The 20,184-nt window shown below is 44.0% G+C and overlaps 1 protein-coding gene across 2 annotated transcripts in view; it reads right to left on the reverse strand.

The window, feature by feature from the left end:
- Window positions 1–283: 283 nt before the first annotated feature.
- Window positions 284–20,184, reverse strand: part of SFMBT2 (Scm like with four mbt domains 2) — a 118,354-nt gene continuing 98,453 nt past the window's right edge. For both annotated transcript variants that reach the window (XM_026119388.2, XM_064500246.1), the window contains 5 exons: window positions 13,494–13,669; window positions 11,720–11,892; window positions 9,631–9,879; window positions 9,349–9,477; window positions 284–7,777 (listed from right to left, as the gene is read on the reverse strand). In XM_026119388.2, coding sequence (XP_025975173.2) covers window positions 7,637–7,777; window positions 9,349–9,477; window positions 9,631–9,879; window positions 11,720–11,892; window positions 13,494–13,669 — 868 coding nt within the window. In that variant the 3' untranslated portion in view covers window positions 284–7,636. The remainder of the gene's footprint in view (window positions 7,778–9,348; window positions 9,478–9,630; window positions 9,880–11,719; window positions 11,893–13,493; window positions 13,670–20,184) is intronic.

Below are 20,184 nucleotides of genomic sequence, written 5' to 3' on the forward strand. Positions count from 1 at the left end.
TCCACCTGCACCCATCCACGTAGCCTGGCTCCTAGCTCAGGTTGGCCCTTTCTCGGTATTCACATCCATGAGGTGTCCATGTGCTCTAGATGCCCTCTAAAGGCGTTGAAGAAAGGCACCTCCCCAGGGCGATTCAACTAGGCCAACCTAAATCTGGCTGCAGGTTCTTCTCTCTAGTGACCAAAATGGCTTTCTCACCTTCCCTCCTCAAGGAAGAAGCAAATACATTAAAGCACAATCCTTGCTGCCCATCCAAGCGAAAAAAATACCCTGGAGAGAGACGTGATTTATTATTACTTTATTAACAATGTAGCTTACAATTGCTTCAAGTAAAAAGGGGATTTATTTCATTTTGAATAAAAATTAAAATATAACTCTGAATATAGATTTTCACTTATTTACATGAAAACATATATACAGAATAGAATCTTACAGCAAACTAACAACATGCCCTTTGCCCTGTGGACTTTAAAAAGTAAAAACACCAGCATTGATTTATTTATATGTATATATATATATATATATACACACACATATATATATACACACATATATATTTGTAACACACCAAAGGGATTACGTACACAAAGTTTGAATCAAATCCTCAGTACAAACTGGAATGCAAAACAATTCAAAGGTTTCCAATGTACATCACCACTAATGGTCTGTAACTGCTGGCTGTAGAGCGAATTTCTGCTGTTCTGTTAGAGAGAGGAGGGTACGAGAGGTCACCTTGTTCCACCCTGGCTCGTGAAAAGACTCAGTTCCCTTCAAAGCCTCTGCTGGAGATCTTTCACCTTTATCGAACCATGCTGCAGTGAGTACCTGGCTATACGTGATATCCCTGCCTGTATACACGGAAGTGTCACGTCATCCTTCCCCAGGCAAGCATTTTCTAACAAGCAGGTCCCCCAAGGTGAAAGCTGCTGGAATAACTGCATGTGTTGGCACATCCTGAGCAGGTTCTGTCGAACGGGGATTAGGAAATACACCGTGTGCAGTTATGAACAGATCTAAAGGCCACAACCTCTGGTGAGAATGGAGCAGTAACATGCAGATGGGTTGACTTCTGAGGGATCATTTTTGGTCTGTCACATCACAACACACAGCTGTGTGTTTTGCTGACTCCCATAATCTGAACTCAGGGCTAGGCGACCTATTTCTATGGGAGGGAGCTAAAGTTTTAGCCTGACTTTTCCTATGAAGGTCTGAAAGGTGCAAGAGGAAGTTCCTTAATGCCCAAACACAGGAGATGCACAGGAGATGGATACCAGGAAGAATGATCTTCCCTACTGCTCCCTACTGAGCCAAATGGCCCAGAGACATCTGGGCCAAATCCCTGCATCTCCACAAGGGAAAGAAAATACTAACCTGACAGCACTCACATGCAAGGGTTGTAGCTCTGAGTGTATTGCCAGCTTCTTTCCTTCTCCTCTCACCAGGCCTCTGCTTGGGCTTAAAGCATCTTTACTATGAGCAAGATGCAGAGAAGCCTTCAGGAATGATGCTGATGGACTACAGCTGCAATTTCCTCCCATGGAAGGTCCTTCTCTACAAAGGCATCTCCAACTCAGAATGCCAAACCCTCTTCTTCCCTGAAACCATCCCTCCCGTCTCTCACAGGCATCAAGGCTGACAATATCTGTGGCTAAGTGGCCACATGACAACTGTCCTGCTGCCTTACGCTATTCAGGCTACAAGATCCATCCAGCAGTAGCATGACTGGAAACATGTCCCCTCGCCCCTGTGAGCTGTGGGGAGCATCCGTCCTCCAGGCTGTGCAGAGGACTCCTTCGACAAGCAGGGCTTTTTTGCAGAGAGATCTCCTCATCTCACCTGCCCTAGCTGACTGTCAACGCATGCTCCCATGCTCATAAGTAGCATGACACTAGATCTAAATGCTAGAAAGCTCTGCCACAGGCCATCGCAGAGGCTAGAGTTTTAAATCAGGAACTTGAGATCTTCTTCAATGTAAGAATTCACATCAAAGACTAAAACACGAGAAAAGGCATGAAAATTTAAATCTATGACCCATGTTATTTCTGGGCAGTTCACATTCACCTTCTCATGCAAGAGAATTCCAGTATGTGGCACCAAATCACTGCAAAACCACTCTTCTCCTGCAGGACAGCTGACATTTAAAGGACTACTGGGCTGTAAAACTCTGATCTTTGATGTCTGGCTCAAATTCTAAATGCAGCCATTAAGATCATTGCACTTGTTGCTGGAGTTTCGTACCAAAGAATAAATGATAATATTAAATGTTTCTGCTCCTTTCTTTGAAGTTCATGAGCACCTAAGGACATGAACCCTTTCTCATTTAGTCTGGCAGATTTCGGTTGGATTTCTGCCCACTGGGAGAAGCAGGTTTTTAAACTTCTTGTTAATTAACTGCACACTTTGGACTTCTAAGTGAAAGAATTCAGTGAAGACCTGGTCCAAAGCCCACACATGTCTATGAGGGCCCTTCCACTGACTTCGATCACTTCTGGATCAAGTCCTGAGTAACAAGGATTCCCTAAATAGTAGGTCAGCTGATTCGATGAAGAGTATCAGCCAGGGAAAAATATACATGCACCCATATTTTGAAAGGGTTTTTACATACATATATTGTATAAAACTTTTCCAAAACTCATAGGATTTAGAGGGGGCTATTTGTTGAGTGTGTCTGAATTAAAAAATCTATAGCTGCAAGAAAAAAAGAATGATATAAAATCCTAATGGTTAAGACATGTTGTTGATTACAGAAAATATTCTTGGAGAGGGGAATCAGCTTTGTAATTCCAAGCAATGGAAAATACAGAGTGACACACCTTAGCACCAAAATGGAGCCCTTGAGAATATATTTATACACATGTGATAAAGCTGGTTTCAATGGTGCTCTTTTACAGCATGTTCTTTTTTCTTTTTTTGGCACTTGAATGTTTAACTGGGAGAAACAGTCTGATCTGCATCATTCTCCAGACATGCTGCACCATAAAAGCAAAAAGCATTTGAAATGCCCTGATGGTGCTGAGCTTCCAAGACATTGTGATTGCATTACAGCTCCACCAAATTCAATCTGGTGCCCTGAAAAGACCAGGGCAGGCTTTTCCAGTGACCAGATATTGATTATGGTGGGTTGACATTGTCTGGTTGGGCTTCAAAGAGCTGAGGTGGCGTTTACTCCAGACCATGTTATTTCTGACCACAAAAGGTTGCAGGTTAAAGCCAAGGAATAGCAACTTTCCAGTTTAAGGCAAATAAGCTGTTTACCCACACTGAACTCTTTATGGGTTTTAGGTGTCTAACTTACTGAGTTTTGTAAATCCCGGCAGGCATCCAAACACCTCTGGCAATGCGGGTCAGGCTGTCTCAGCTAGGACATGCACCCGCTAGATGCTTCACTGAGGACAGGCTGTGTAACCATTTGCCCTGATTTCAACGGGTGCTGAGGATATACAGCATTTCTAAGAGGTTCTCCGCACCCTACAGGACCAAACTCTCAAGAGCTATTGCATATGGTCAACAAGGTGGAGCTGGAGAACCTGAAATCCTTCTCAGAGCTGGGAGGCCATCACAGCTCTGAGAAGCAGAAACAGTCAGGAGTTCGGTCATCCTGCAGTTGAGAAAAAAAAACAGGGAGTGTGGATGGGAGCTGTGTATTTTCAAGCTGGAAAAGGAAGAAGAGCTCTGAACCGAAAAAGAGCATTTCTCTTCCAGGTGGGAGAGGAGCATTGATGACAACAGGAAGAAAGAAGGACAACCAGCAGGGAAACATGGACATCTGCCATAAGTTAATGCGTTATTCTGGTTTAATGTGTTATTCCTGGTCTGGGAAGGCTGCAGGAACCTGCCCATGGACCTCTTCAACCAGGCTGAGCACAGGCTCAAAAGAAGCCGATGCAGAGCAAGATGGGCAAGTATCAATGCATAATATGCTCAACCCTTTCCTTGTGCTCCTGAGCACAAAGCTCCAGAGATGCCCATCCTTGGTCCTATGCCTAAAGAGAGGCCAAGAGCAGATGCCTGCACACCTTCTCTGTGGGAGCAAAACGATCTGTGTGAATGTGCTGAAGCTCAACATCCAACATCCCAAACGCAACTGCAGGACTGCTCCTCAGCCTTTGGTAATGGTCTCAGATAATCATGTGTTTAGCACTTCAGAGTAGTGGCTTTTTGCAGCTGGTAATACAATAAACTTCAGCCCTGGGTGCAAAATTCAGAACAAGTGGAAGAAGATATAATTTCATCAACATTATCGGTGTATCTATGCAATTGCACCAGCTCTGAATTTAACCCAGAACCTATACTGGACCAGAAAAACTTTCAGTGTCTTATATTTCTACTTAGCAAAGCGATGTTTTACTCTAACGAGATCTGGTTTCAAATGTCACTTTTGAGGTACATTATTCTAAAGCCTTGCTAATTTTCCAGAATTGAAATGAAGTATGGGCAAGAGTAAGCAGTTGTCTCTGATCTCTGCTCAAGGTTTAAGTGACAATCTGAGCACATTCTCCAATTAATCTACGCACAATCCATTCTCCATTTGTTTAAGAAACCATCAAAGACCTTCAGCTCCAGGTTCTCTGGGAGGCAGTCAATGCAAGAGACAACATCTGCCCAATCCCCTTTTTCTCCCAATCCTAAAGACTGGAAAAAAAAAAAAAAAGCATTTATCACCCAGCTGGTACAAGATAATTTTACGATAAAGACTTCAGGTTATCATTTTCTCCAAAAGGAACAGAGAGAGATAAATGACAGGACACAGAAGAACAGTAAATTGAAAGACGAATGATGAAGAGAGAGAAACCTAAGGAAATAAAACAGCTGCTGCAACCTAAAATTAAACTGTTTTTTGTTTAATACATGTTTTTTTTTAATATGATCTAACTTCCCTGAACAATCAGTAGAGACTCCCACGTGCTGGGCTCCACACTCCATCCATCCCCTGCTTGGCCAATGTTAGGGATGGTTATTCTCAGAGTCTGCAGCTCTGCTCCCCGACCGTGCTTCCGTGAATAGTTAGCTGCCATAGGAATATCTACAGTTACAAGGTTAACGGAGAAAGCGTTGAAGTTCTTGCGACATGTTCCAGGAAGCATTAAATGTCTCTGACAAATCTGAGCGTCCAGAAACTCCAAAGAACATCAGAGCAGTGGAAGGACGCTCAGAAGAAGGTGAACTTGGTAAGTAAAGGATCAGTGCTGGGATGCTCAAAAAGGCAGATTCCCTTCCTTGAAATGTCCTCGTGCTCTGGTTTTCCTGATAGCAGTCTTGTGGGAGATATCTCCTGCTGGCAGACGTTACACCAGCCTTGGAAGGGACTCAGCTGAAGCACGGAGGTGCTGGGAGAAGCATCCTCATTTGTCTCAGCCATGCTCTCTTTTTGCCAGGCAGAATCATTTTGTCTTCAGAGACTAAACAAGGAGCAACTCTTTAGGGACCCTAAAGTGAGTCCAAGCAGTTATCAAACCAAGTGCATGGACATAGTCCACTGCTACTGTTCAGTAGGTAATCCAGTCTAAAACCCAGTTTTTGAATGTCTGCACCATTACAGACCTTTTTATTCCTGGCTTTTGGAGAAATGAAAGAAACCTCTTTAGCACAGAGGTGACTACATCTTTTCCTTTCCTTTGATTTAAACTTCAACACCAAGATCTTCCATACAAACAAACAGCTGAGCCCAGACCCAGTCCTGCTGATCTCCCACCTAAGAAAATTTCCAGTGAAGTCTGCAGGAGCTGGCAGGAGCTGGCCCAGTCTGCAGCAGTAGCACCCATCAAATTCCTCAGCGGCAAATCAGGAAACTCACTGAAAGACAGATCATAAAGTCTCCAGTGATGCATGGCAGACGGAGTCATTACTTCTTGCCTAACACATGCTCTAGGGCAGATTCGGATGTAGCCCAGGATTTTATTTATTTCTGAGGCTTTCCACCTTTAATCTAAAGAATTTAAGGAGGAAATTGATAAAAGAGAAAGCACCAGCTCTAGCCTGGTGTTGGTCAGTAGGTTTTTTTTGAGTGCAGAGACAGCAGGATTATCTGATCCAAGTTTGCAGTCATCACATGGCAACTATTCAAGGTTTGGTTATCTGGCCAGAAGCACAGCCATTCAGATTTAGGGCTAGAAGAGACATTTCTTTTGGAAGAGGTTTTCCCTGGGTGGCCTTTGGCATCACAGCATTGTAACAGAGCTGTGTAAAATTTCCAGGACAAATATAAAACCCAAGCTGAGTTCCCCAAGGCCAGGAAAAAGGGGCCTGTCTATAGCTTAAAAAAAACCCAAAAAGTCTGCTGAAGCCAGTGGTTTCCTATGAAATCAGGCTAAACCTCAGCAAGAACCATCCAGTTTGCTTTTTGAGGGAAGGATTCACTCACACCTTAAAGTCAGAGCAAAATTCAGGCTTGGTCCCAGTTTGGTTCTTGCTTTGGGGAGAACTTCACACCAATGTGTCACCACCAACCTTTGCTGAGTTGCCACAAATTGAGGCTCAACACGTGTTTGGAGGGAGAGGAGGAGGGGTCATATAGCCCTGCAAGATAGACAGAAACACTGAGCCTGTTTAAAGCAAGCCCCAGTTTAACTGGCCCGGGTGGCACAAAGCACTGGGACAATCTGGGAGCTTTATATACACCGGAGAGAGCGGGTGCTCTGGGCTGGATCTTCAGCTGGCGTAAAACCCCGTGGGGTACAACGGTGGAAAACGTTGAGCTTTTTATGACCACTTAACACCAAATCCACGAAGGTGGAAGTGCAATCAGCCTCGCTCCGCAGTCTCATCATTAAATCTGAAGAGCCTGGTTTCTGTTCCCCCCATTGGGTTCAAAGTCAGACTTGAATTGAACTGGACGGGCTTGAGGATAAAAGATTTCATGCACGTTCCTTTACAAGAATGAAGCACTGTACAGATCTGACCACCGAGACAATCGGTGTATTGTACGCAGCGACGCGGGCTCGGGAAGCGTTACTGTGCATTAGGTCTTGTTGCGCCCTTGTCAGCTCCCTGCAGCTTCGTCTGATACCGTACAGAGAGCCTGGCTTGGGTCCTCCTTTCTAAATCACTCAGGAATAACAAATAGCATATGACTGGTATAACACTTTTTCCTTCTGTGAGAACAGAGAGGAGAAAAAAAAGAAGAAAAAAACCCCATTGATCACTAAGATCAAATTTGCAGTAAACCCCGGGTTATGTTAAAAATGGTCACTTACATTTCAATATGAAAGAAGTGCGTCAGAGTTGGCTGAAAGCATAGTTCATGTCCAGAAATGGACCTAGACCAACCATCATCAGCCGGAAATGTCTGACCGTTCTCCTTGGGAATGTGTCTGCCACTGGTAGCAAAAGTTGTTTGGCTTTGTTTTAAAAAATGACAAGCCATCTGATCCATACTGGCCTTAACACCACAGCGTAGCGGGTTAGCAAGGCTTGTGAAGGAGAGATGCCAGCAATCATTCAGTGTGCTTTACAAGTACAGAAAAATTCAATTTCTTGCTAGTTTTCTTTTTTTTTTTTTTACAAGTTACTTCCCAGTGCTTCCGATTCCATGTGTTTTCGGAAAAGAATGGGGGAAAAGCAAAGAACCTCGAACGAGTTGCAGTGTTAAAAAAGAGAGAGAATGAAAAAGGGAACAGACAGAAACGGAGAAGTGCAGTCAGTTGGCGTATTGTGCATAGAAAGCCACTTTTACTCGCTCGATCTGGTGACACAGCTTGATGGCCGGCCCGAGCTTCAGCTCCATGCACTCTTGCACCGTGGGGAGTGTCAGCAGCAGAAGGGCTTGGCCATCGATGTCCTGTGGAAGGGAGAAACAGTGACATAGGCTTTGTTCATGGACTCTGGAGGACAGCAAGCAGAATGAGGGGTGGAGAGGTGAGGAGGGAAGCCTGTCTCCAAAATTAGCTGCTTTGCCTGAGAGATTTTGTCCTCTGTCTTTTTCTTAATGAACCCACTTTGATGCTGCCCAACTCTTTCCTCTGGGATGCCTGATGCCTTTTCAGAAGTTATCTAGTATGTCTCCTTAGGTTCCCACCTCTTCCTCAATTTGGGAGAAGCCTCCCAGACTATGAAATGTTGGATCAACTTCTAAACAAACTCCATAGGCACCAAGGAGATCTGATTAGTCCCGTTTTATGGCTGAGGAACTGAGGCAAGGAGAAGGCCACAGAGACCATGTCCAGAGTCTCAGACTTATTTATGTCCCAAACTCCCTGAACCAGCACCCCATAAAAAAGCCATTTTATGACAGATTCCTGCTGGCTTCACGATCCTCCTCTTAACTAAGAGTTCAAGTCCTTTTTGTTCTTTAATGGACCGAGGAACAGACAAATCGTTTTTCACACCTTAGGGAGGATCAAAGTCTAAGGACAGAAAAAGCCATTTAACTCACAGGCAACACAAAAACTCTCCAGGATAGCCCAGATTAGGTAGCCTTAGACACGTAGAGACCTTGGACACCTTAAGCACTGCTTTGATCAGGACTGTCCACCACTTGGGTTCTTTCTACATTGAAGCTCAATGGCCCATAGCACCATGAGCTTCCTTGCAAATAGCAAGGAAAAGCTCCACTAATCTGTGTTCGCTTGAAGTCCCCATAAAACTCTCCGATGAAGGAAAGATGGGTTTGGCTTTCAAGCCCTGGCAATACTCCAGGTTGATTAACAAATGGTGGGAGCATACTGCAGCACGGCGATTGCAGCATCTCGCTACAAGAGTGTTTCAGCCTTGCTCTAGATTTGCTCTTCAATTTTTCCCACAGATATTCCCAGGTATGCCCGGGAATGGGCTTGTTCACAAAGAAGAATCAGAAATAGTTCAATGTGCAGCTGGCTACATCGCTCTGCTGAGTGCCATTGGCTGCAGCCTAATTGACCACTCTTGCTCCAAGAGATGGATCTTTCTAGGGATTTCCTGGAGCTTTGCTGCCCCTTTGTTTTCAAATTAATCAACAGTGGCCGTTATTCATTAGCCAAGGAATGGCTGCTTCTATATAAATCTTACACATTCATGCTAACTTGTACCAAAGAACCACTACCTGTTGGTACATGGAGATGCCCACTTGACACCAGCATGGTTTTGTGGGATCGTGGCATGGACAACAAAGGTCTAAACCTCCTCCTTTTGACAAGGACTCAGAGAGGTTTCTGCTCTCTCTGAGGATCTGGCAAAGCTCTGACACCAATTTCCAAGGGTTTCCATGCTTTCTCAAAATTTGTGCTGTAGCTCGGCCCAAGTGGTTTTGAAATCTGATCAAAAGCTCTTTGTCAATGCCCTGGGCCCAGCTAGCAATGTAGTATGTCCTGTCTTTTTTTGACATGTGAATAAGCACCACAAATGTGAAGAGAAGTGTTACATGAAGATCTCTACCTGCTCCTGAAATATTTTGGCAAGGGGTGCGCAGTCAGTCAGTTTAATAAACCTCACAACATCGGTCACAGTCCACTCCAGTGGATTACTGTCCAGGATGAGCTTTTCCTCCTCTTCTTGCTTCATTTCCTACAAAAGTCAAAAGCTCTCGTAAAGAAAACTACACGGCGCTGAGGACTACTCAGTCACAGAGCAGGGATGTCCTCCTCAGACGAGCAACGCTTGACACCAAAGAAAATACTGCCATTAATTAGGAGTGAAAGTGCCTGCCGCCATACTCACTTCCTTGACTTGAGGGCACTTCTCTCCCTCGTTGTACGAGAGAGGCTGGGATTTCCGGCTCCTCCGAGCCCTCTCCGTGGGAGGAGGTCGGTCCGACTCGGTGCTGCTCCGTAACGTGACGGCACGCCGTGGCCGGGTGGAGGGGACCTCGGCGGAGGAGGTGTCCGTCTGGTCATCGCGGAGCTCGGAGCTGGTTTCCTCGCTCCCTGTCTCATCCTCCATCGCATCCGGCTCATCGTCTTCACTTTCCTGCACAAAGATTATCAGAGAAATGGCATTCGGACTTGGAGATTAATACCACGGCAAATCAAAAGGTACCAGGTCAAATTGTACGCCCATGCCCATGTCAGTCCACAGTAACATTTATTTTAACTGAATTATCTCATTTTTACTACAGTGCTAAGTAGATTAGCCTCCAATTTAGATTTCTTACAAAATGTAAAAGTAAAAATACACAGTTAATAAATCCTTTTTTTGTTTCCAACAAAAGGTCAATGGCAATAACTCGTCTGGCATGAAATGTTCCTCTGTTGTGCCTGCATCTCAAACCTTGTGGCACTGCTGATGTGCATGAGAATGGGAAATGGAAACCACCGAAAGGATAGAATGAAACTCAGGTTGCTAAAGGTGAAAGAAAACCAGAAACACGCTTGATTTTAAATCTTCATCTTGCTTCAGATTATCATGGGTGTCACTGGTATTGAAAGGAAGGAAATTTTGATGCCTTTTTAAAGTATCAAGAAGTACTAGTGTATAGAAGAGATTGCTTTGCTGGAATTTCTGTACATTTCAGGACATAGGATTTCATCCAAATTCCCTGCTTTCAGCTCAACACGGCCTTCAGCTTGAGGGTACAGCATAAATTTCCAGGTAAAGGAGATTATAACCACATTCCTGTAATTTCTGTCACACAGAGGCCTATGGAAATATATACTGGCCTATGGAAACTGTGTATGCTGAACTTTATATATGTAAATTGCCCCAACAGCTTCAACAGATTAGCTCCGACGAAAGCGTGAGCATGTATCTACGGCACATGCAAAAGCCTTAAGTGGAAGAACAATTTTAAACCAAGTTAGTTAAATGAATTGAAAAAGCTGGCTGACAGTCAATTTTGTTTTAAAATGGATTTATTTCAGTTTAAAATCCTTTGAAAGAGGTTTAACCTAAAGAAATGAAAGCTGAACTACACCTAAATGAGGACTGATTCGTGACGGTGCAAGCAACCAAGTGAGAGTGGCTTTAGAAGTCACCCTCCCTCCAGCTGAAGTAGAGGGAATTTAGGCAAACCTATTTTATTTCACATTGCACAAAGCAGCAACCGCTGGCGCTCAGCTGAGGAAAGGAAACCACATGTGAACTTGGTCATTATAATCATATGAAAACCAGCCAGGAAGAATCCACACAGAAGTGATTTAACTAAGTCTGCTCCAGTTTGCACCTGGACACGAATCATTGCTGAAGCTGGGATCCTGTCATCGCACACAAAGTCTTGGCGAGACCAAAACCTCAAATTTGGGACACAAACCCTTTACTTGGCTTCTAAAGCTTCTAGTGCTTCTGTTGTTTGGCCTTATGAACCAAAAATATTACAAACAGTTAATGAAAAACTAAGAGTCCAATGACCCAAGGGTTATTATTTGTAGTACTATGATACTTGGAGATCTTAGACGTGGATCTCAGACCTCCTCCATGGTGTCAGATGCTGCACAAACACTGAAAAGAGCCTCATATGTCAACAGACATATGATGAAGCAAAAGAAAACAAAGATATAATATCAGATAGTTCACAACTGATCAGCATAACGAATGCTTAGTCACTATCAAGTGTTTGGCTGGCTCCAAATCCAGGGTGAAACGAAGGTGGAGCTCACAAGCATGAACTGCACTTGCTAATACAGGAATTAGCATGGGCTAAGTGCCCAAAGTGTCCCCCCAAAACCATTATGATCTTAGAAAAAGAGGGTGCTAAGGAGGGATTCAAAATCGGAGAGTGAAGTATTGGAGTTTGCTGACAACTGTTTCAAAAGGGAGACGCAGACCAGGAAAAAAAGCCCAGAGAGGCTTTTGCTGATTTATCAGCGTGTACCTCTGCCGAGCCTGCTGCATTCAAATCAACGGCCGACGTCCTCCTTTTCTTCTGCACAAAGATGGATTTCCGCCTTTTCCTGCGTCTGGCTGGCTTGACATGTCCACTTTTCATGTTGTTATTTTCCCCAATTGGTGGCTTAATGATTTTTTTCCTCTTTCCATAATAATAAGCTGAAGAAATGAAAGGAAAACACCCATTAAAACTCTAACCATCAAGAGAAGGAAACTTCGGCTTGCTTTTTGCTACTGATTAAATATTGCACTCTAGCTGCACTTTTACAAGGAACTTTAAAATACCTTAATTCAGAAAAAATGTCCAGTGTAAATACAGGACGTCATCTTGGACTAGTGCGAAGTGTTAGAGCTCTTATGTATACACATTTATCGGCGATGAGTGAGGAGTTCTGAATTTAACCCTACAGTGTGTACTTAGGCAAAGCTTCCACTAAGCCAAGTAGCAATTTGCAGTGAGAGAGGTCTACATGTTTCAGATCTGATCTGCTGCACTTCAGCATGACTTAAGTCTTAGGTACATTTTCAGCTGCTGACGGTTGCAGTGCAGGGTGGGGAGGGCAGGCTATTCTGCATTATGTATGTTTGTTCAGTGCATGAAGGACTGGGTTTTTATTATCTTCAAATATTTCTTGGCCCAAGCTGAAATAACATTCAGTGCACAGGAGATGAGAGTCCTCTGGCCTTACGTTAGGGGCTCAGTTCAGCTGCCATCTGACATGCTCTACAGCATCCTCTGGGGCTGACAGATACTGCGGGAGGTTTAGGGCACACTTGCACCAAGTAGGGCATGCTAGGACATCTAGAACAGCCCTTGGTACCCATGTGTAGGCAACTGAACAGAGCTAATACAATCAATGGAGTTTACGACATGATTCCTCTGACCAAATACAGGCATCAGCTTTGGGATGAGACGACCACAGCCTGCGCTTCCCTGGCTGTACTCCTCTAGCTCTCCATTCAACAAAGATGGAGTCTAGGAGACTAGCTCGGGTGTAGACTCCTACAGAAACCTACGTTAGGTGGTCTGAATCTGTCCCTGAGCCCATTTCTCCTTTTGCCCTGGCACCAAACAGGAACAACTTCTCTTAAATCAATCAGTTTGGTTTCTTGCAACCTGGGTGAGAGAAGAACAGCACCAACTTACATTTTGTGACCTGTTAAGAGCTAATTTATCTAACATTGACAACAAAGAGTGTTGAACACATGCTTAACTTCAGCATTCCTGAGTACGTAGGGATATGTTTAAATATTAAACTCCCTGGGTACATAGAAGTCAATGCTACCAATCTCCTTCCAGCAGCCCTGTCATTGTGACACTGGCATGTGCTGGTGCATATGATGGAAACTCTTCACTAAGCAGGAGGATTCACCTCACTTAATGAAGATGTCTGAGATGTAGCGGTTTAAATCTCAGTGGCTGCTGCAGTTTCCTTTTATATACCCTGTATTTTACCTTTATATATGAAGAGAAGTCAACACCTCCAAAGAGGAATGACTTTCACACAGATAATATTAGCAGGGAGTGAGATGGACCATTTTCTGAAGATGCCCAGTTCTCAGCAATGACTACTAATGGAGCTTATGGTGACTTGGTCAGGATTAAATAACTGTCTTTTGGGCAGTTCTAATTAGGTGAGGAGAATCACACTCTATATTAACGTATTACACAATTCATGTGCTTCATAACCAGTTCATGCGCAGTCTCCCACTGCTCTGACTCCCGGCTAGCAACAAGAAGTATTACAGCTAATACTCACTGTACTTGGTTTTAGTATGAATGGAACAGTTCTCCGGGCAGACTTCAGCCACCAAGACAGGACTGAACAGGTTGGGGCAGCACTCCAACTTTGCACAGACTCTTCTGCAGAAATCTGCTACCTGATCCGATGTTCGCACAATCTTAACCGTTGCCCTGTACGTCTTCCCTCTGTACCTAGAAAACAGTATCACAAGATCCCATGTCACCAAACAAGCAATGTCCTTCGATGCTACTGACCAGACTCTGCCCTCTGTTAGGTAGACCCCTTCCCTGATGACTTCTGGAAGAATGTCTCTCTTGAGAAGAGAAGCAGAATATACCTACTTGTTTTAGTGACTCCATTTCAGATAGACTTGAACAAGGAAAGGAAGGATGAAACGATGCTGGAAGCTGAGGTGTGGATGTCGTTTGGGGAGGAATGCACGTGCAGACTAGATATAATTGGAGATACGGCAAGAAATGGAGTAAATTGAGAGTACAGTTGGTGGGGATACCGCACAGGATAGTACTGTCGTACCACAAACTGATGGATCTTCAGGATGGTTTGATGGTGTTTGGGAGAGGGGTGCAGGTCTCTCCTCGTAAGTTGACCTGCTATGAGAAGCATATCCACCTTGAAGAGCTATTTGGTCACCACCTCAGGCTTGGGTTGTACTGGAGACTGGCTCTGTATGCCTCCACCTCCACCTTGGTCTTCTCCATTGCCATGTGTCTTGAGGTAGCTCTCACATCATGTCCTACATGTACAATGAACTGAGCACAAACTGACTTCAGTAATCCAGATACTTTTTCATGTAGTGGATCAGGATGAAATAAGACAAAATTCATCTCTTGGCTTTACCCAGTGAGCTGCCCCCAGACTTCCCCACAGTAGCTGCAAGGATCTTGGCTTTCTGTCCTCTGCCAGTGATGTAGAGTGTACCATCCGATACGTGAAATGCCTTAGCCTAACTGTGGCCCCTGGGCTATACGCACTGGGTAGAAATGTCTGGGTGAAACTGGACTGTCTGCGATGTGGGGATCAGATGACTTTACCGCTATGAGGTCTGTGCAGTGCAAAGCCCCAGGAAATAATCCAGAGTCTCCTGAGTGATTTAACTGGGCTGCAGGAACAGGCCCTAAACGGTGACTCCTGGAGGGAATACTTAGAGCAGAAAGCTGCAGTGCAAGATTTGTTTTAAACTTGTTGTCCATGTACTACTAAAACATTTATTTCAGTGTTTTATATGAAGTGTTTCCGAGCGATAAATGGCTAAGAAAGACATGGTTACATCCCTGCTGTAATACATTGGAGACGTGAACTCTGAAAACCCAATTATCCCCATAATTTATTAAACAGCAGCACCAAGCTTTTGTAAACAGCGAGATAAGGCTTTTAAAACATCCCTTACGCATCCTGAGGAATGCAACACAAGAGACAGTCATGCGAGTGCCTGGTGTTCAGGCATTATAAATGTGCTTAGAAGACAGAAAAGTAACACGCAAAAGAAAACAGGGAGGACAGAGCGAAAAAGAGAGATTACTGGCTTGGAAGCCATGAAAGACAAGTTGCCACCATCAGGAAGAATGGGAGGAAGTATTTGTGAGTGCATTAAGATCCACTGCTTCCTAACAGGGAAGCAGCTGCCAACAGTCCAATATGGAAGAAGAAGAGGAGAAGAAGGCGCAACAAAAGAGCCATGGAGTTAACATACGCAGCATCCTCCCTGGACCCCCTTCCCTCTCTCAGAAGGTTTCACAGAGTTATGCAAGGCAACTGAGAAACCACCTCTTACTGCTCTATATCCCTAAAACTTCTTCTGGAAACACTGGGGTATCGGAAGAGGGTTTGACCCTGTAGTGCATGATTTTATAAGGGGGTTCCCAAATTAACCCTGAGTCTGGGAACAGCCCAGTCCAACCATCCTCACATCGCAAAAGGCTTGATCAGAACTATCACCTCAACACAAAACTCTTCCAGAACCTAAATGAGTATCTCTGCATGACACCAGGCTCTGTCATCCCATCTGCTGCCCAAGCAAGATCCCAGGTCATGGAGTCAATTCCAGATTCATTAATTAATTAACTAATGAGCCAACTCTTCATGCAGCCCATCAGACCTGGACAGACAGATGAGGCATAATGGAAAAAGTGCTACTTCCAAGGTGGAAGAGAGCACTGTTATCCCAGCTTCCCAATGAAAAAAACTTCAGACAGCCTGGCTAAAGGGGCTTTGGCAAAACCTAATATGAAAAGAATGATTTCCACAGACATTTAAATATGTGTACTTAAAAAGGTCTTATACTTCTTTTCAATATGTTTGAAAAGACTCCTGCCCTTATTACTTCTCCAGGAGCTGTTAAGTTTAACAGTGACCTAGCTCATTAGGTCAGCAAGTCAGACTCCTGCGACAGGCTGCAGAACTTCATTCTGGTACCTTCACCTGAACCCAACAACTTTAGCTGGACAAAAGCATCACTTCCAGAAAACCACCAGCTTCCCTCTAAAGCCCTCCGCACTGGAAGAATTCAATACTTTACTGGGCAGCAGGATCACCCATACCTATAAGCCTATGCTTCATTTTAAATCTGGATGTGTCTTGATTTAAGTTATACTTATTTGTCCTTGTTCTGACTTTCACCACTAGGATGAAAAGACTGCATCTGGTTTTGCTTCCCTGTAAAAGTACTGCAATCAAATTGCCTCTTGATCTTTTTTCTTACAAGCTAAGCTACCTGATAATATCTGGGTGTCATTTGAGGATGGCTCACTTTTTCTAACTGCACACTTCCTTTTGTGTTTGCCTATCCAAAAAGGTCCCACTGTACTAAAGTGCCTGGCAAAAGAAAAAAGATGAAGCTGATAAAATGAAAAACTGATTTCACTGTCTGCTTTGAATGCAATACCCATATTGCACATAATGACTAATAGAAAGCATGGCAAAATGGAGATTGGCATGACTGCAGGAATCACTCTCAATAACCCGAGGTGTTTGTACTGGCCACAAGAAAAATTTTACATGATTTTGGCCTTGGCAGCACCTCTTGCAAGGATATAAGCCAGGATCTACTAATATTTTCCATACTTCTTGCACTCTAAACCTTCTAACACAAACACCATCAAATGTAATCTGAGCTTGTCTAGGACAGCCCTGTAGAAAGAGCTCCTCAGGATATAACCAGAAAACCCTTTTCTATTAGCATTGTTCAAAAAATTGCCTACTACTGATACTTTCATACTGGGACTCCTATCTTCCCAACTACTTTTAAGCAGCAAGTAACTTGCACGCATAGCACGACAGTGCTAAAGACCTCAAAAACAGCTGTGTCAAGCATAACATTTTAAGCTTTCTTGGAAACCACTGTTCCTTTGAAAAAGATTTTACATTGAAAGTCAAAGAAATATTGCTTTTCTGCCCCCCTTCTCTCTGGTCCAAGACATCAAAAGTTGAAGAAACCCTCATGGCTGAAAATATTCCCAGGAAAAATATACTCAGAGTCTTTGCTGATCCATGAGCAGTAATACGCAGCTAATAGCACCCGTCTGGAAATATTTTACTTATTCTTCTTTGGAACCTTCCTTTGGCCATAAAATAGATTAGAAGCTCATGAGAACAAAATGTCACCTAGGAGCAGTAGTTGGGGCTATTGTGCCATGACATGAAAAGCCTCATGCTGAAGATACTTCAAACAGCATGAACACTGAGCACTAGCTACATTTTCAAAAGTCACACCATAAAGATACAGCCCACACTTCTGACAACCTTTGACAGTATTTTGAATAATCAGGTGGCTAACAGCCTCACTTTCCTTTGTGGGATTGGAAACCCACATCTGTTCTTTTGCAAGAAATTTCACATTTGGCTTATTGCTCAAAGTCAGCCAAATAAGAGAAGTCTCCTGGAAACATCAGGCACCCACAGAACACAACCAAAGTCTCCTTGCATTACATCTACCAGAAGTATCTTACCAGTGCAGTAGCAGAGATCATTTAACATCTGCTTTATTATGCTTGAAATAGAACCTGCCTATATGGGCCATTGGGACTGCCAAAGACAGTAACCTCTAAAGTTTTCATCAAAATACCTGTATCTTTGGAGCAACTCAATGTATCCAGGATGCCAACAATTTTGCAAATATGCATACTGTAGGTAAAATCATCAAAAATGTGGTGGTGACCTTCCTCCAAACCTATTTAATCATCCAGTGATGTTTTGTACTCTTGAAAATAAAATTCAGTGAGGGCCCTAAGATTGTTCTAGTTGTAAGAACATGTCTGGCTAAGTCTCCTCCTAATTATGGAAGAAAAACCCTTAAGTCATTCCATTGGTTCTGACAACTACTATCGCCAGCACTTGGCACAAAAGACCAAGCTGACGTTGAAGACAAATTAAATGATATGAGCTATAGCTCAGTACTGACTTTGAGGAGTGCTGCTAATAACTAGCTGCCACTTGGATTTCATATTACTGATCACAATCCTTTGAGCACAGTTTTCCAACCAGTTTTCCACTCAACTTATCAGGCACCCATCCAATCCATATCACCACTGTTTGGCTACAAGAATAGTATGGGAGACTGTGTTGCAAGCCTTGCTAAAAGCAGTGTAAACAACTTCCAGCACTCTTCCCTCATCTACCAAACCAGTCATCTCATCACAGCAGGCACAACTTGCCCTTGGTAAATCCATGCTGGCTCTTCCCAGTCACCTCTGGTCCTACATGTTCTTGGAAACGGCTTCCAGGAGGATTTGCCTCATAACCTCCCCATGCATTAAGTTTAGGCTGACCAGCCTGTAAGTACCTGGATCTTTCTTCTTGTCCTTCTTGAAGATGGGTGTGATGTTTGCCTTCTTTCAGATATCAGGAAACCTCCCTGATCATCATGACCTTTCAAAGATGAAAGACAGTGGCCCTGCAATGACATTGGCCAGTTCCCCCAGGCAGCCGTGGGTACATCTCATCTGGTCACATGGACTTGTGTATGTCCAACTTGCCTACGTGGTCTCCAATTCCTTTTTCATCTACTGTGAGTAATGCTTCACTCCCTCAGTGACAGGGACCTGGGAGACCTGCGAGTAAACCTTGCCAGCAAAGAATGAGGCAAAGAAGACATAAAGTACCTCAGCATCATTCATCCCAGATGAAAGGAAATCTTGTAAAGCATCCACAGCAAAAAGACTTTCTTTGAAATATAACCTCATAAATAAGCAATGGTTTCTGTGATTACGAGTTAATATTCCTGGAATTCAGCTACTAGATTTGGGCAGGTCTTGGAATTTCAGATAATGGGAATTTCAGAAATAGTACATAGATAGGACCAGTGTGCACAGAGTGTGTGTCTTGTATGAAGCCCAGTTAATCAAAATAAAGAAAAAGAAGGCTAAGTCCTGCAAAAATGGGTGAGGCCCAACAGCCTGGCTTGCAGCTGTAGCAATAAAAGCCCTTAGAAAGAGTAAAGGTCCTTGAGCCTTTGTATACAAGATCAGGACAGCAAATCTGGATTTAGACACTGAAATTAAAGCATCAAAGCTATAAGGGCTGAATGGCCACAGCTCTGGGAATTCAGGGGATCAGGACTGACATTTCTAGCTCATCATCACCAATAAATAAGGTGTGACTATTTTCACAGAGAGTCAGCAGTGCTGATGGGAAGCGACTGCCATCACAGAGTGCAAACACATCTGTTCGGACAATCTAAACTGTTTATCTTCGTTGCAAGGCTAGTGTAATTGATTCTGCGCTGGCCATTCGTGACAGCAGAGTAAACTAAATGCAGGTTGCCCTAGGACTGCGATAACGCATTCCCGGCAGGGAACAACTTGGCGTTCGGGCTGGTGGGAAACAACAGCCTTGTCTTCACCTTTCTCCTCACTCCCCTTTGCTCTACCCTACTGCAACCATCGCCGCAAACAAACAACAACATTGTCAAGATCCAAGGAGGTGTCAGTTTACATCAGAAGGAAGGCGGTGACACGACATGTCACATTACAGCACGAACGCTCCAGCTGGCTGTAGAGCTGTCATCATTAGCAGCAAGATACCATTGGGAGCCGGCGTGGTTGGAAGTCGGCGTAGACAGACGTTTGCTCGTTACAGGTCTCTCTGTTTAAGATTCTGGAGCACACCCGACTGTCATACCTGATGTAACATGTCATGTGTCGCTTTGTGCATGCCGGGGTATCTGATTTCACGAGCTTGTTTTCTTTGCTGTTTCTGCACAACCAGATGCAATTAAAACCCAGCAGATTTCTTGATGAAACAGCCCCAGCGCACTCAGAGGAAAAGTGACCTAGACTAGTCAGGCAATCTTAGGGCTTGTCTACCCTCTGTCACCCACTCCTAGAAGTACTCAAAGTACCTGCAGGTGAGCTGGTATGACCACTCAGCACAGCTCTGTGCACAGAGGACCATGGGCTCAGCCCCCAGGAGCCAGATAGCCACAGTAACATGACACGGACCCATTAGCTCTGTCTCTTCACTAGCCAGAATAAACAGCCACACTGAGATGAGAATACATTTCTACGCCTAGAAGTCACTGTAAAACTTGCTGTCATAGCTTTGAGCCTGCAACGATACCTGGGGAAAGTTCTTCGGCTTGACAAAGTTGAAAGATGTTGTCTGACTCGCTGAGATTGCTGCCTCCTGGTAGGACGGCAGATGTACAGGAACATGTACACTACCCGTGCCCAACAAGAAATGCAAACCTCTT

Source organism: Dromaius novaehollandiae, chromosome 1 (genome assembly GCF_036370855.1).
Source record: "Dromaius novaehollandiae isolate bDroNov1 chromosome 1, bDroNov1.hap1, whole genome shotgun sequence".
In the NCBI taxonomy this organism is placed as follows: Eukaryota; Metazoa; Chordata; class Aves; order Casuariiformes; family Dromaiidae; genus Dromaius; species Dromaius novaehollandiae.